The 14,308-nt window shown below is 46.7% G+C and overlaps 1 protein-coding gene across 1 annotated transcript in view; it reads left to right on the top strand.

Moving 5' to 3' along the window:
• The first annotated feature begins 7,079 nt into the window (after positions 1 to 7,079).
• Positions 7,080 to 14,308, top strand: part of SEL1L3 (SEL1L family member 3) — a 48,080-nt gene continuing 40,851 nt past the window's right edge. Inside the window, exons 1-3 of the mRNA XM_079990088.1 lie at positions 7,080 to 7,282; positions 9,159 to 9,726; positions 12,715 to 12,841. Coding sequence (XP_079846214.1) covers positions 7,208 to 7,282; positions 9,159 to 9,726; positions 12,715 to 12,841 — 770 coding nt within the window. The 5' untranslated portion in view covers positions 7,080 to 7,207. The remainder of the gene's footprint in view (positions 7,283 to 9,158; positions 9,727 to 12,714; positions 12,842 to 14,308) is intronic.

Raw genomic sequence — 14,308 nt, 5'->3', positions numbered from 1 at the left:
AACCTAGACAGCATCTTAAAAAGCCGAGACATCACCTTGCCAACAAAGGTCCGTATAGTTAAAGCTATGGTTTTCCCGGTAGTGATGTATGGAAGTGAGAGTTGGATCATAAAGAAGGCTGATCGCCAAAGAATTGATACTTTTGAATTATGGTGCTGGAGGAGACTCTTGAGAGTCCCATGGACTGCAAGAAGATCAAACCTATCCATTTTTAAGGAAATCAGCCCTGAGTGCTCACTGGAAGGACAGATCCTGAAGCTGAGACTCCAATACTTTGGCCACCTCATGAGAAGAGAAGACTCCCTAGAAAAGACCCTGATGTTGGGAAAGATGGAGGGCACAAAGAGAAGGGGATGACAGAGGATGAGATGGTTGGACAGTGTTCTCGAAGCTACCAACATGAGTTTGACCAAACTACGGGAGGCAGTGGAAGACAGGAGTGCCTGGCGTGCTCTGGTCCAGGGGGTCATGAAGAGTCGGAGACAACTAAATGACTAAACGACAACAAAATTTGCCCTGGGCACACATTTCTGAAGGGCGCACCCAGCCAGGCTCCCCACAATCGGTGCATAAGTGTCCCTTGTGCAGACTCTCCTCGCTCTTTCAGCCTTTTGTAGAAAGCGACGGCAACAGGTTGGAGCAGTTCTCTGCCCTGAGCAAATAAAATGCTTGCTGCTCCCCTGGGAGGGGAAGCTGCTGTCCTGCATTGAATGGTCCTGGCCTGATCCTGCAGCCTCCTCTGTCCAAACAAATCAGAATGTTCACTCAGTTTTCCCAGCACCTTGATAAATAAATCCATGCAGGAGAAGCCCTTCACTAACTTGCTAAAACTAATGGCACTGTCTTCAACTGAAAACCATTTCTGAAACAGCAAGCACATGTTTGTTTGCTTTTTTGGGGGGGGAGCACTCCCTGAGCCAAGAAAATGGGGAAAGGAAGGACCAGTAGATTGCAGACTGTTGTTCCCCAGGTTTTGTTTCTGCGTGAAATATACTCAGTCGAGAGTGGATTTCATGCTCCTTATTCAGCTCATGGGACGTGGGTGGCGCTGTGGGTTAAACCATAGAGCCTAGGACTTGCCGATCAGAAGGATGGTGGTTCGAATCCCTGCGATGGGGTGAGCTCCCGTTGCTTGGTCCCTATTCCTGCGAACCTAGCAGTTTGAAAGCACATCAAAGTGCAAGTAGATAAATAGGTACCGCTCCGGCGGGAGGGTAAATGGCATTTCTGTGTGCTGCTCTGATTCGGCAGAAGTGGCTTAGTCATGCTGGCCACATGACCCGGAAGCTGTACGCCAGCTCCCTCGGCCAATAAAGTGAGATGAGCACCGCAACCCCAGAGTCAGTCAGGACTGGACCTAATGGTCAGGGGTCCCTTACCTTTACCTTTATTCAACTCATAGTGTTGAGGAGGAATGGAAGTTCCCCCAGAATGTCTGCTTTATATACATTATTTACACAATGGGCTCCACGTGATTGGCTAATTCCGGGATTCTCCTGTAGGCCAATCAGGTTGCGGATTCACTTCCACCTGGAGCTGGATTGGGTGGCTCCTGTGGACCAATCAGACTGCTGCATTCTGGATCCCATTGTTCTAGGACCAATCAGACTGCTGCATTTTGGATCCTGTTCAACTCAGTACATAACACTGCGGTTGGCGGGGATTCATTTTCAGAGCAGATCTTGCCCTGCTGGAGGGCAGGGGGTGAGGGGAACAGATGTGGTGTTATTGTTATTATTTATTGAATTTATATACAGTGGTACCTCGGGTTAAGTACTTAATTCGTTCCGGACGTCCATACTTAACCTGAAACTGTTCTTAACCTGAAGCACCACTTTAGCTAATGGGGCCTCCTGCTGCCGCCGTACCGCTGGAGCATGATTTCTGTTCTCATCCTGCAGCAAAGTTCTTAACCTGAGGTAATATTTCTGGGTTAGCCAAGTTTGTAACCTGAAGCATATGTAACCCGAGGTACCACTGTATCGCCCTATACCCGAGGGTCTCAAGGTGATTCACAGAACAAAATCAAGATATAAAACCACAAAATCGGTAATTGCAAGTGCCCTAAGAAAAAGGCTCCTCCATCCACTTTCTCCATGCTATGCATAATTTCATAAACTATCATGACACCTCTTGCTCGCCTTTTAACTAAGAAGTCCCAAACGCTGCAAATTTTCCCCACAGGAGAGCCTCTCCACCTCCTTGATCATTTATTTGGGTTGCCCTTTTCTGAACCTTTTTCCACTCTGCGTTATGCTTTTTGAGGTGAGATGACGCAAAAATGTACACAGTTCCCAATGTGGCTGCACCATAAATTTGGATAACAACATTATATCGGCAATATTTTACAGGTGAAGGAGAGTGCCGAGGCAGAAAGACGCACAACACTAGGACTTGCTATTGCTAAACAGTTTGGGCATCTGAGGTTTTCCTGATCTGCCTTCTGCCTTCCCTCATTACTGAACACAGCCACCAGCACACATATGGCAGGAGAAAATGGATAGGCAATCTGTCTTACAGTGAACGCTGCCTGCCATTATTTGTATTCTTCATTGGGGAATCATCACAACCTATAAGCTTCTGAGGAAGGTGTTATTTACTGAGTTGAATAAGATCCAAAATGCAGCAGTCTGATTGGTCCTAGAACAATAGGATTCATAATGCAGCAGCCTGATTGGTCCTAGAACAATGGGATCCAGAATGCAGCAGTCTGATTGGTCCACAGGAGCCACCCAATCCAGCTCCAGGTGGAAGTGAATCCGCAACCTGATTGGCCTACAGGAGAATCCCGGAATTAGCCAATCACGTGGAGCCCATTGTGTAAATAATGTATATAAAGCAGACATTCTGGGGGAACTTCCATTCCTCCTCAACACTATGAGCTGAATAAAGAGCATGAAATCCACTGACTCCGAGTATATTTCAGAACCCCAGCATATGTCAGAACACACTTTGACAAGTCACTGTTCTATGCTATCTCCCCCATTTTCAATTTTACTATATTAAATGGGGGGCGGGGATAATGGCAGTGCACATTTTAGGGTGTACAATTGCAACATTGGTTGTTTTTCCAGCATGGGGGGGGGGCTGCTTGAAGGGCATGGGGCCAAGAATATGAGAAGATCGCTCCTGCGGTGGAATATGGTTTCGTTTCCTGCTCAACCGGTTCAAGCCTTTCATAAAGTCAGCTGAGGCTGGATAAAATCTTTTCAAGGGGGAAATCTTTTCTCTTTTACTACTTCCCATCACATGAAAGGAAGCGATTCTTTTTTTTTAAAAAGCATTTTCTACTTTAGCTTGACTCTCGTCTTCATTTTGATGACAAATCTAAACAGGAAAATCCAGAACATACTACCAAATATGGCACTATTCTTTACACACTTGCAGCTAAATCAGACTTGTTGTAGTGCTTGATGTGAGCAAGATCTCCTGCTTTTAATTAAAAAGAAAAAACCACAACAGAGGGTTCAGTAAGGAGCCCATGGGGGGCTTTAACCCCTCTGCAGTGTTTCCCTTAATTAGATGCTAATTGCCTTGCAGGGGAAAACATATACAGTAGTTGCTCATATGGTTTCTATCTCTGTGTGATGATTTAAACAGGAAAAACATTGCAGGGAAAGGTTACAAACACCTCCCTGTAGTTCTGCTGCAAATTTTCTTTCCTCCTCTTTACAAATCTCTTGCATTGTGTCTAGGTAAAGGTAAAGGGACCATTAGGTCCAATCATGACCAACTCTGGGGTTGCGCCGCTCATCTCGCTTTATTGGCCAAGGGAGCCGGCATACAGCTTCCGGGTCATGTGGCCAGCATGACTAAGCCGCTTCTGGCGAACCAGAGCAGCGCATGGAAATGCCGTTTACCTTCCCGCTGGAGCGGTACCTATTTATCTACTTGCACTTTGACGTGCTTTCGAGCTGCTAGGTTGGCAGGAGCAGGGACCGAGCAACGGAAGCTCACCCCGTCGTGGGGATTCGAACCACCGACCTTCTGATCGGCAAGTCCTAGGCTCTATGGTTTAACCCACAGCGCGACCCGCATCCCATTGTGTCTAACCTGGCCCTTAATAGAAGGACTGACATTCTGTTGTTTTCTTATGGAACAATAGTCATAGAATCACAGAATTGAAGAGTTGGGAGGGGCTTTGATCTGGATCTTGAAGACATCTGTAGATGTGAGTGATGTTTAAAATGTGGTTTGCACCTGGGGGGAAAAGAAGAGTATCACACAAGGAAATAGTTCACACCACACTGCATAACTGTCTCCCTGTTTTAAGTTGTGTTCCCATTCCGGATTTTCTTAAACACAAGTTTGCACCTCAATAAAGAGTTGCAGGCTGTGATTCGAGGTCCTTAGCAAACAAAACCTCTCCTTCGGCTAGGAAACATATCCATGCAGGTTAACCCTGGAAACAAATGGATTGTGAAGCCTAAGGGCTCTTATACAACATCCTTAAGATGCTCTGGCTGGGTTCCTGCTGCAACTCTCTCTTTATAAGGTGCCTTATTTTCAAGCACGGACGCGGGTGGTGCTGTGGGTTAAACCACAGAGCCCAGGACTTGCCGATCAGAAGGTCGGCAATTCGAATCCCTGTGACGGGGTGAGCTGCCGTTGCTCGGTCCCTGCTCCTGCCAACCTAGCAGTTCGAAAGCACGTCAAAGTGCAAGTAGATAAATAGGTACCACTCTGGCGGGAAGGTAAACAGCGTTTCCGTGTGCTGCTCTGGTTCACCAGAAGCGGCTTAGTCATGCTGGCCACATGACCCGGAAGCTGTACGCCGGCTCCCTCAGCCAATAAAGCGAGATGAGCGCCGCAACCCCAGAGTCGGTCATGACTGGACCTAATGGGCAGGGGTCCCTTTACCTTTACTATTTTCAGGCACCTCTCTGGTTTGGCCATCACTGAGTCACCCTGTTACTCCATCTACACCAGCACTGTCTATTCTGCCTTTCCCAGCCCCGCTACATGAGACCCCTCAAGTGAAGGTGCCAGATCTCATTTTTTATTATTTAAATATTTATTTATACTTTTCAGGTTTATACATTTCACTGATTTTCCAATCATTTTTACATTTCAAATTTGACTTCCTTCCCCCTCTTTCTGAGGTTCCTTAAATTTATTTTTAATACCTTCTGCATATCCAAATTAACTTAATTTGCTCATTTACTCATCTTCTTTCATCTTATGAAGCTGCAGGTTATTACAATAACCCTGCCAATGTTTTTATCTGTTTACAATTTATCTGTAAATATTCAATAAACCATTTCCATTCTTTTATAAAAAGTTTGTTATCTTGCTTTCTTATTCTTCCGGTCAGTTTCACCATTTCTTCATATTCCATACATTTTTGTGTCCATTCTTCGCTGGGACTTCTGCTGGTCTCTATTTTGGGATGAATAACATTCTTGTTAGGGATGCGTGTGGCACTGTGGGTTAAACCACAGAGCCAAGGACTTGCCGATCTGAAGGTGGGCGGTTCAAATCCCTGCTCCTGCCAACCTAGCAGTTCGAAAGCACGTCAAAGTGCAAATAGATAAATAGGTACCGCTCCGGCGGGAAGGTAAATGCCATTTCCGTGCGCTGCTCTGGTTCGCCAGAACCATGCTTAGTCATGCTGGCCACATGACCCGGAAGTTGTGTGCCGGTTCCCTTGGCCAATAAAGCGAGATGAGCGCCGCAACCCCAGTCACGACTGGACCTAATGGTCCCTTTATCTTTACCTTTAACATTCTTGCCGGTGAAGGCACCAGATCTGGGACTTTTCTACACCCCAAAGCATGGTGTTTTAGCACTGAAAAGCCACAACCCTCCTTTGTAGCTCTTCGGGGTTCAGCATCTTCATCTGGACCTCTCAAAAACTTAAAATCTCCGAATGGCTGGCAGAGGCATCTTTAACCTTCCGCACACCATCCTTTGCACACTCACCGGGGAAGAGGCAGCCCAGTGAGTCTTACGGATGCTCAGCTTTCTATTGAATGTCTCCGTGCGTGTCTTTGCTTAGATGAATAAAGAAAAGGGCTGCCATCGGCGTACCCAACACCCTTTGCTTTAGAAGGGCCTTCAGGGGTCATCTAGTCCAACCCTCTGCAATTCCAGGACTGGACAGACTTTAATTCGCGACAGTAATACAGGAGGCACAAAAAAACCTTTATCGATTTGTCACAGGGGTGCTTTAATGTCTCAGGGAGTTCTTTGTTTGGGAGGAGGGACCCAACCCATTAGTACAATGGAAGGAGAGGTGGTGGCCACCTACCAGGGGTGCCAATTTGAATTAAAATATGGGGGGCAGGTGGGGACGCAGGTGGCGCTGTGGGTTAAAGCCTCAGCGCCTAGGACTTGCCGATCGAAAGGTCTGCGGTTCGAATCCCTGCGGCGGGGTGCGCTCCCGCTGCTCGGTCCCAGCGCCTGCCAACCTAGCAGTTCGAAAGCACCTCCGGGTGCAAGTAGATAAATAGGGACCGCTTACCAGCGGGAAGGTAAACGGCGTTTCCGTGTGCGGCTCTGGCTCGCCAGAGCAGCGATGTCACGCTGGCCACGTGACCCGGAAGTGTCTCCGGACAGCGCTGGCCCCTGGCCTCTTGAGTGAGATGGGCGCACAACCCCAGAGTCTGTCAAGACTGGCCCCTATGGGCAGGGGTACCTTTACCTTTTTTATGGGGGGCAGGTAAGTCCCGCCCCCCATAATCGATCACAAGACACACTATTTGAATGGCACTGGGGGGGGGGCAGCCCCCTGGAATATTTTATGGGGGGCGCCCGAAGGGACCTCAACCAGAAAGAGTTTGCTCCAAGCCACCTGCCATGTCCGATCTGGTTGAGAGTCCTGTGTTGCGCGGGGTTGGACTAGATTCAGGTTACAGATGCATCAGGTTACTAGATGACCCTCGGGTCCCCTGCCCAGTTAGCAACGATTCTCGGTCGCCCCTTGACAGCTGGTTGCAGCCGCCGGGGAAAAAAAATCCTCTGCACGCGCTCAGACGCACGATCAGGGTTTTCCTTTCGCCACCGTGGCGCGCCGAGCCCAAGGCGCACCTGCCGCGCCCGGCCGGCTGGCTCCTCCTGCTTCCTCCTCCAAGCCGGAGGCATTGTCCTCCAGGAAGCCGGATCCGTGTCGCAAACACTGCCACACACCCATCGCGCTCCGGGACAGGGTTTCCCGGCTCGGCCAAGTCACCCCCGAGGAAGAGACGGAGGAGAAGCGGGCGCAGCCATGGAGAGCGCCGTGGGGCGCACCGTGCGCCTCCGGGCAGCTGAGGGCTGCCTCTGTCTCCTCTGGCTGCTCCTGGTGAGTTGGTTCCTCGGGTCTCCTGCCACGTGGGGTGGGCAGGTGGGGGCTCGCCTGGGGGAGAGGGGGGCAAAGTTGTTGTGCCTTCGGTTTGGGTGCCTGGCGCCCACTTCACTTCTTCTCCTTCTCCTTCTATATAATTTTTATTACATTTTCTGTTTTACAATCTAAAATACTCATTTTACATCCTTAAAATATCAGTGACTTCCTTTCTTCTCTTTCCATGGTTCATTTTACATAAAGGTAAAGGTAAAGGTACCCCTGCCCGTACGGGCCAGTCTTGACAGACTCTGGGGTTGTGCGCCCATCTCACTCAAGAGGCCAGGGGCCAGCGCTGTCCGGAGACACTTCCGGGTCACGTGGCCAGCGTGACATCGCTGCTCTGGCCAGAGCCAGAGCCGCACACGGAAACGCCGTTTACCTTCCCGCTGGTAAGCGGTCCCTATTTATCTACTTGCACCCGGAGGTGCTTTCGAACTGCTAGGTTGGCAGGCGCTGGGACCGAGCAGCGGGAGCGCACCCCGCCGCAGGGATTCGAACCGCCGACCTTTCGATCGGCAAGTCCTAGGCGCTGAGGCTTTAACCCACAGCGCCACCTGCGTCCCTTCATTTTACATATCAGTGCCTTTTTTTTGGGGGGGGGACGCATACCCCTAAACATTTTGTGAATCTAAGTTTGGCCTCATTGAGGGGCAGTACAGTGGTACCTCAGGTTACATACGCTTCAGGTTACAGACTCCGCTAACCCAGAAATAGTACCTCGGGTTAAGAACTTTGCTTCAGGATGAGAACAGAAATCATGCTCCAGCGATGCGGCGGCAGCGGGAGGCCCCATAAGCTAAAGTGGTGCTTCAGGTTAAGAACAGTTTAAGGTTAAGTACAGACCTCTGGAATGAATTAAGTACTTAACCCAAGGTACCACTGGATTTCAATATGAGTGGGAAAATGAGAGTACCCCTAAACATTTTTAAAGGAAAAAATGCACTGCATATCATAAATCCCTACATGTTTTACAAAAACTATACCATTCAATATTCCATTATTGCACCCATCAAAACTTACTTACACTGTTGAATTTATCTTAATGCTGCCAGCGGTTTCAGCTGCACACAATTATTTCCTATATATTCAATAAACGTTTTTCAATCTTCTCTGAACGTATGTTCTTCTTGTTCTCTTATTCTATATGTTAAGTCTGCAAGTTGTGCATATTTCTTCTTCTTCTTCTTCTTCTTCTTCTTCTTCTTCCTCCTCCTCTCCTCCTCCTCCTTTTTGAAACCAACATTTTGTTGTACATTTCCTCCCAAAAGCCATAGGACAGCAATATAGTTGTTGTTGTTGTTTAGTCGTGTCCGACTCTTCGTGCCCCCATGGACCAGAGCACACCAGGCACTCCTGTCTTCCACTGTCTCCCGCAGTTTGTTCAAACTCATGTTGGTAGCTTTGAGAACACTGTCCAACCATCTTGTCCTCTGTCGTCCCCTTCTCCTTGTGCCCTCAGTCTTTCCCAACATCAAATACAATCATGCCTCTTGTTACGTTTGCTTCAGGATAAATCTTTTCAGGTTGCGTCCCGCGGCGAACCGGAAGTACCGGAAAGGGTTACTCTCAAAATGACGTCACGCGCATGCTCAGAAGCGGCAAATCACAACCCGCGCAGACACGCAGATGCAGGGTGCATTCTGCTCATGGTGCGAATGGGGCTCCGGAACGGATCCTGTTCGTAACCAGAGGTACCATTGTAACCATTTGGTTTACAACTCCGCAAAAATTCTAAGTGAGGAACATCTTAATGAAGATAATTAGAGCTCACTTTTGCATCAGTTGTCCTTAAATATTAAATAAGTTAACATATGGAATCTCCCCCCCCCCTTAGAAAAGTGTGCCATCTTTTGGAAAGGACACATTGCTGACAACACCTGTCACTCCGCAGCCCAAACCTGATGTATTTTATGAAGATTTCATTCATCTGAATGTTTTGAACAAAAGAGTTCTCAACGATACTGAAATCTCCGTTGACTATTTATGCTCCGAACCTTGCACTGTTACTATAGAAGCCATAGCGTCACTGGAATTCAGAACTGGTGTGTCCGTCTATAAGGAGAGGTGGGAGAACGACCATCATCTCCACACCACTAGAAACAGAACCGTGAACTTGAAATTTCCTAACAGCATGGTTTTCAGAGATGACTATTTCATCAGACGCTCCGTCATCGTACACACAGTGATACTATACGCATGGATTATTCACAAACAAAAAGGGATCCCCCATGGTAAACGAAAGGAAGGCTACTTGCAGGCAATTGCAAAGGACTACACTTTGCTGGAATCTGTTCCGCCTTTCGAACGTCCCTACAAAGAACACCAAGTGTGTATGAAATGGAGCTTGGAATATACCTGGAGGCTGCAGGCAAACATAATGCGTTGGTGTCCCCATGAGAATGGTAAGTATTTTTCTTATGTGCAGCGGAACAGCACATTGTGTGAATGAATTTGCAACTAGCAAGGTGCTCAGCTCACCTGGTGGCGCATCTTTGAAATCTGCAGCCTGGACTCAATTGACATTTTGCGTTTGGATTTTTCAAGCGTACGAGGAGAGAGCTTAGGGAGTAGAATTGTCTACTGGCTGATGGTGTTGCAAAAGTCCTTAACTGAGCATTTAAAGAGCCTTTTCATTACTTCTTTTCTTAGAGGGATGGGACATTTGAAAGCCTCTGAGTTGAAAGATGACAGATTGCCCTAACTGAGTACAGTCGTAACTTCATTTTTGAACGGCTTAGTTGCCAAGCATTTTGGCTTTCGAATGATTGAAAACCAAAGTGATTGTTCCGGTTTTCAAACGTTCTTTTGGAAGCCGAACATCCGGTCGGGCTTCTGTGGCTTCTGATTGGCTGCAGGAGCTTCCTTCAGCCAATCAGAAGCTGCGCCTTGGAAGTTGAACATTTTGGAAGCCGAACAGACTTCCTGAATTGATTCTGTTTGACTCCCAAGGTATGTCTGTATCTGATCTTTCTCCTTCTCAGTTTTCTGAAGGCATCGCTCCTGCCCACATGAAATGGTTAAAGCCGAGGGCATGTACGTGACTAAACTCCCACTTGCAATATCATAGAAATTGTATATTAGTCAACGGGCCATTCATTTCCATTTTTAAACAAACCACTGTTCTCTGTTAACATCCGGACTCAAGAAACTGTGGGTTATTTAGATGATTGTATGTTTGAACAAGCTAGGATCAGACCTTGGTTTCAGATCTTGACTTGTTTTGAAACTGCATCCAGAATTAAAAGGAACTTCATCCTGGCTCTGTAAGAGGGATATGAAAGCTGCTGTGTCATTTCTCCACACTAGAAAGTACAGGTTCAAGAGTTTTTCTGCTTCCAAGAGGTTTTTTGCTTGTCTCGCCACTTTCCCCAGGAAAACCCACTGTTTCCCGCTGGATCGGAACAAATGTTGGGGAAAACCAATTGACGTTTGTTCTGATTCAGCCGTAAACAGGGGGGCTTTCCTGGGAGAAAGTGGCAGGACAAGAAGAACCATGAACAAACCCTGGTGTGCAAACAGCAGAACGATATCTCGTGCATCTCTACTTGTAAACACTACCAAGAACAAAAGTTCACGTTGGAACCTAGATCCTGTAGATAAAGTCACTGGAATGGTGCATAAAACTCACCTGCAGTGAAGTTCCAAGCTGAACTCATGGTGCCAAACCTATTAAACTGCCTGCCTTGTGTGATCTCATTAGCAAAGATTTATGAACAATGTAGAATTATATAATTGTAATGCAATGTGGGATTATCTGATGTGGCTCTCCCCTGCCCAGCGCTGTGCCATGCAACAATTTAGTGCAATTATACTGTTTTGTAGGTAGCAAAGAAGGCTTACAAAGGCCCATCCACATCATTCCACCAGTGCAATGTTCTGAATCAGTTGGCATTGCTGCTTTGCGATGGTCCAGCCATTGTTGCCCTCACCCTCAGTACCGGTACTTCATTGCCAGAACAGTTATTTTAATAAGGTCCAGATACTGCGGCGCGGGTGGCACTGTGGTCTAAACCACAGAGCCTAGGACTTGCCGATCAGAAGGTCGGCGGTTCGAATCCACACGACGGGGTAAGCTCCCGTTGCTCAGTCCCTGCTCCTGCCAATCTAGCAGTTTGAAAGCATGCCAATGCAAGTAGATAAATAGGTAGGTGCGCTGCTCTGGTTCACCAGAAGCGGCTTAGTCCTGCTGGCCACATGACCCGGAAGCTGTACGCCGGCTCCCTTGGCCAATAAAGTGAGATGAGCGCCGCAACCCCAGAGTCGGCCACAACTGGACCTAATGGTCAGGGGTCCCTTTACCTTTTACCTTACTGGTGTATTGGGATGCGGGTGGCACTGTGGTGTAAATCACTGAGCCTTGGGATTGCCAGTCGGAAGGTCGGCAGTTCGAATCCCTGCGACGGGGTGAGCTCCCATTGTTTGGTCCCAGCTCCTGCCAACCTAGCAGTTTGAAAACACATCAAAGTGGAAGTAGATAAGTAGGTACCACTCTGGCAGGAAGGTAAACGGTGTTTCCGTGCGCTGCTCTTGTTTCACCAGAAGCAGCTTAGTCATGCTGGCCACGTGACCCGGATAAACTGTCTGCGGACAAACATCGGCTCGCTTGGCCTGTAAAGCGAGATGAGCACCGCAACCCCAGAGTCGTTCATGACTGGACTTAACTGTCAGGGGTCCTTTACCTTTTTTACTGGTGTATTATTTGGGAAATCATCCGAGACACTGAACTCGGTGGGACTTAATTCTGAGCAAACATGCATAGGATGAAGGCAAGCTGCTGTTCATTTTTGTCCCAGTTTGTTATCTCAAAGTACGCAGCACACACAATTGCCACAGTCTTAAATAGCAGCCAGAAATCTCACGCACTACCTGCCAAATAATCTTTTCCAATATTGTAACTTATTATAAACTAGGGAGATGTTAAGATAGTCTCACCCTAACCTCCGTTATTTACACAGCAGTTCAATTATAACCTCTGTCCCGTGTTGCAAAGTTAAGTGTTCAGCTATGCACTGGCATAGAAATAGGAGTTGGTCCCTGCTCCTGCCAACCTAGCAGTTCGAAAGCACGTCAAAGTGCAAGTAGATAAATAGGTACTGCTTTGGCGGGAAGGTAAATGGTGTTTCTGTGCACTGCTCTGGTTCGCCAGAAGTGGCTTAGTCATGCTGGCCACATGACCCGGAAGCTGTACGCCGGCTCCCTAGGCCAATAAAGCAAGATGAGCACCGCAATCCCAGAGTTGGTCACAACTGGACCTAATTGTCAGGGGTCCCTTTACCTTTATAACAATAGGGCATATAGGCTTCCCCAACCTGGTGCCCTCCCAATCTTTTGGACTACAACTCCCAGCTATTTGCAGTTCCCAGCACATTAAGAATGATTGCATTTTGCAGATGTCGTTGAGATCCTCAGCTTTCCGTACGCCTCCGGTGGAGAGATGACGGGAATTGTGAAGAAGTTTCAGAAGTTTCAGAACAGAGAACTTGAAATAATCAGAAAGCGCCAGAACGGTTACCCAAAGTAAGAAAATCAAAAATGCCCTTAAAAAAATAACTGCCTTTGCTCTTTTAAAGCATGCATTCTTTTCCTTCCAGCTGTCTCCCTCTTCTGGCTGCCTTTCTGTTTGTCGGAATCCTATTTTGTTGCGGAAAATGTCATAAATTATATGGGTGTTGTGGGTTTCTTTATGCAGTTCCCCTCCCCTGAGGAAACTTCAGTCGGTTCCCTCCAGGTTTTGTACGTCACGTTCCTGATGCTACCTCCTGGTGGAGCTTGTGAGACATATGGGCGTGTAGTTATAGATATTCAACTTATAGAAAGCTTTTAAATTCTTTTAATCATTTATTAGATTTTTACCTCAGATCTTCCTCCAAAGGACCCCAGACTGCCAAACATATCAACAGTAGTACTATCTTAATACTGTACTTGATTGTGTAGCATGTGAAAGTTTCTTCTTCTTTTCAAATTTATTTATTTGATTTTCCATATAAAAAATTACACTCATACCACAACATATTATATAAAAACACAAATCCCACAAAAACCCCTGGACTTCTCCCCTTAGTGTTAAACCAGGCTTCCTCAGCCTCGACCCTCCAGATGTTTTTGGCCTACAACTCCCATGATCCCTAGGTAGCAGGACCAGTGGTCAGGGATGATGGGAATTGTAGTCTCAAAACATCTGGAGGGCCGAAGTTGAGGAAGCCTGTGTTAAACCTTTCCTACTGCATCTTTTGTAATAATCCAAAATTTTATATCTCCATGACGTCCATAGTTCTCATTGCACTACAAGGGTTATTCCAATCCCACTAACGAATTTAACTGTTTGCAATGGTTTTTAAGATAAGTTATGAATTTCCCCCATTCCTTATTAAAGTTCTTGTCTTCCTGATTTCTGATTCTTCCGGTCATTTTTGCCATTTCGGCATAGCCCATAAACTTGATTTGCCATTCTTCTCTCGTTGGGACTTTGTCTTCTTTCCATCTCTGGGCTAATAACATCTGCACAGCCGTGGTCACATATATAAACAATCTTTTCTGTTCCCTTCAGATTTCAGCACTTAAAATTCCTAAAAGAAAAGCTTCTGGCTTTTTTGTAAAGGTTATTTTAAACATTTTTTTTCAATTGATTATATATCGTTTCCCAGAATGTTTTTGTTCTCTTACATGTCCACCACCTATGATAAAAGGCGCCTCCTTTTTCCTTACATTTCCAACAGATATTTGTACCTGCCTTATCCATTTTTGCTAACTTACTGGGAGTTAAGTACCAACGGTACATCATTTTCATATAATCTTCTTTCAATGTGCAACATGCTGTACATTTCAAATCCTCTTTCCATAACTTCTCCCATGATGAAAGCTGTATATTGTACCCAAAACCTTTCGCCCGCATGTGAAAGTTTTAGTGTGCGGCTAAATATTGGCCCGAAAGTGTAATTCATAAGAATAAATGGCCTTGCTGGACGACCAGACCAAAGATTCATC

Source organism: Podarcis cretensis (genome assembly GCF_951804945.1).
Source record: "Podarcis cretensis genome assembly, chromosome: 9".
Classification (NCBI taxonomy): Eukaryota; Metazoa; Chordata; class Lepidosauria; order Squamata; family Lacertidae; genus Podarcis; species Podarcis cretensis.
Note: the sequence above shows the minus strand (reverse complement) of the source record. Positions and strands in the feature narration are given on the sequence as shown.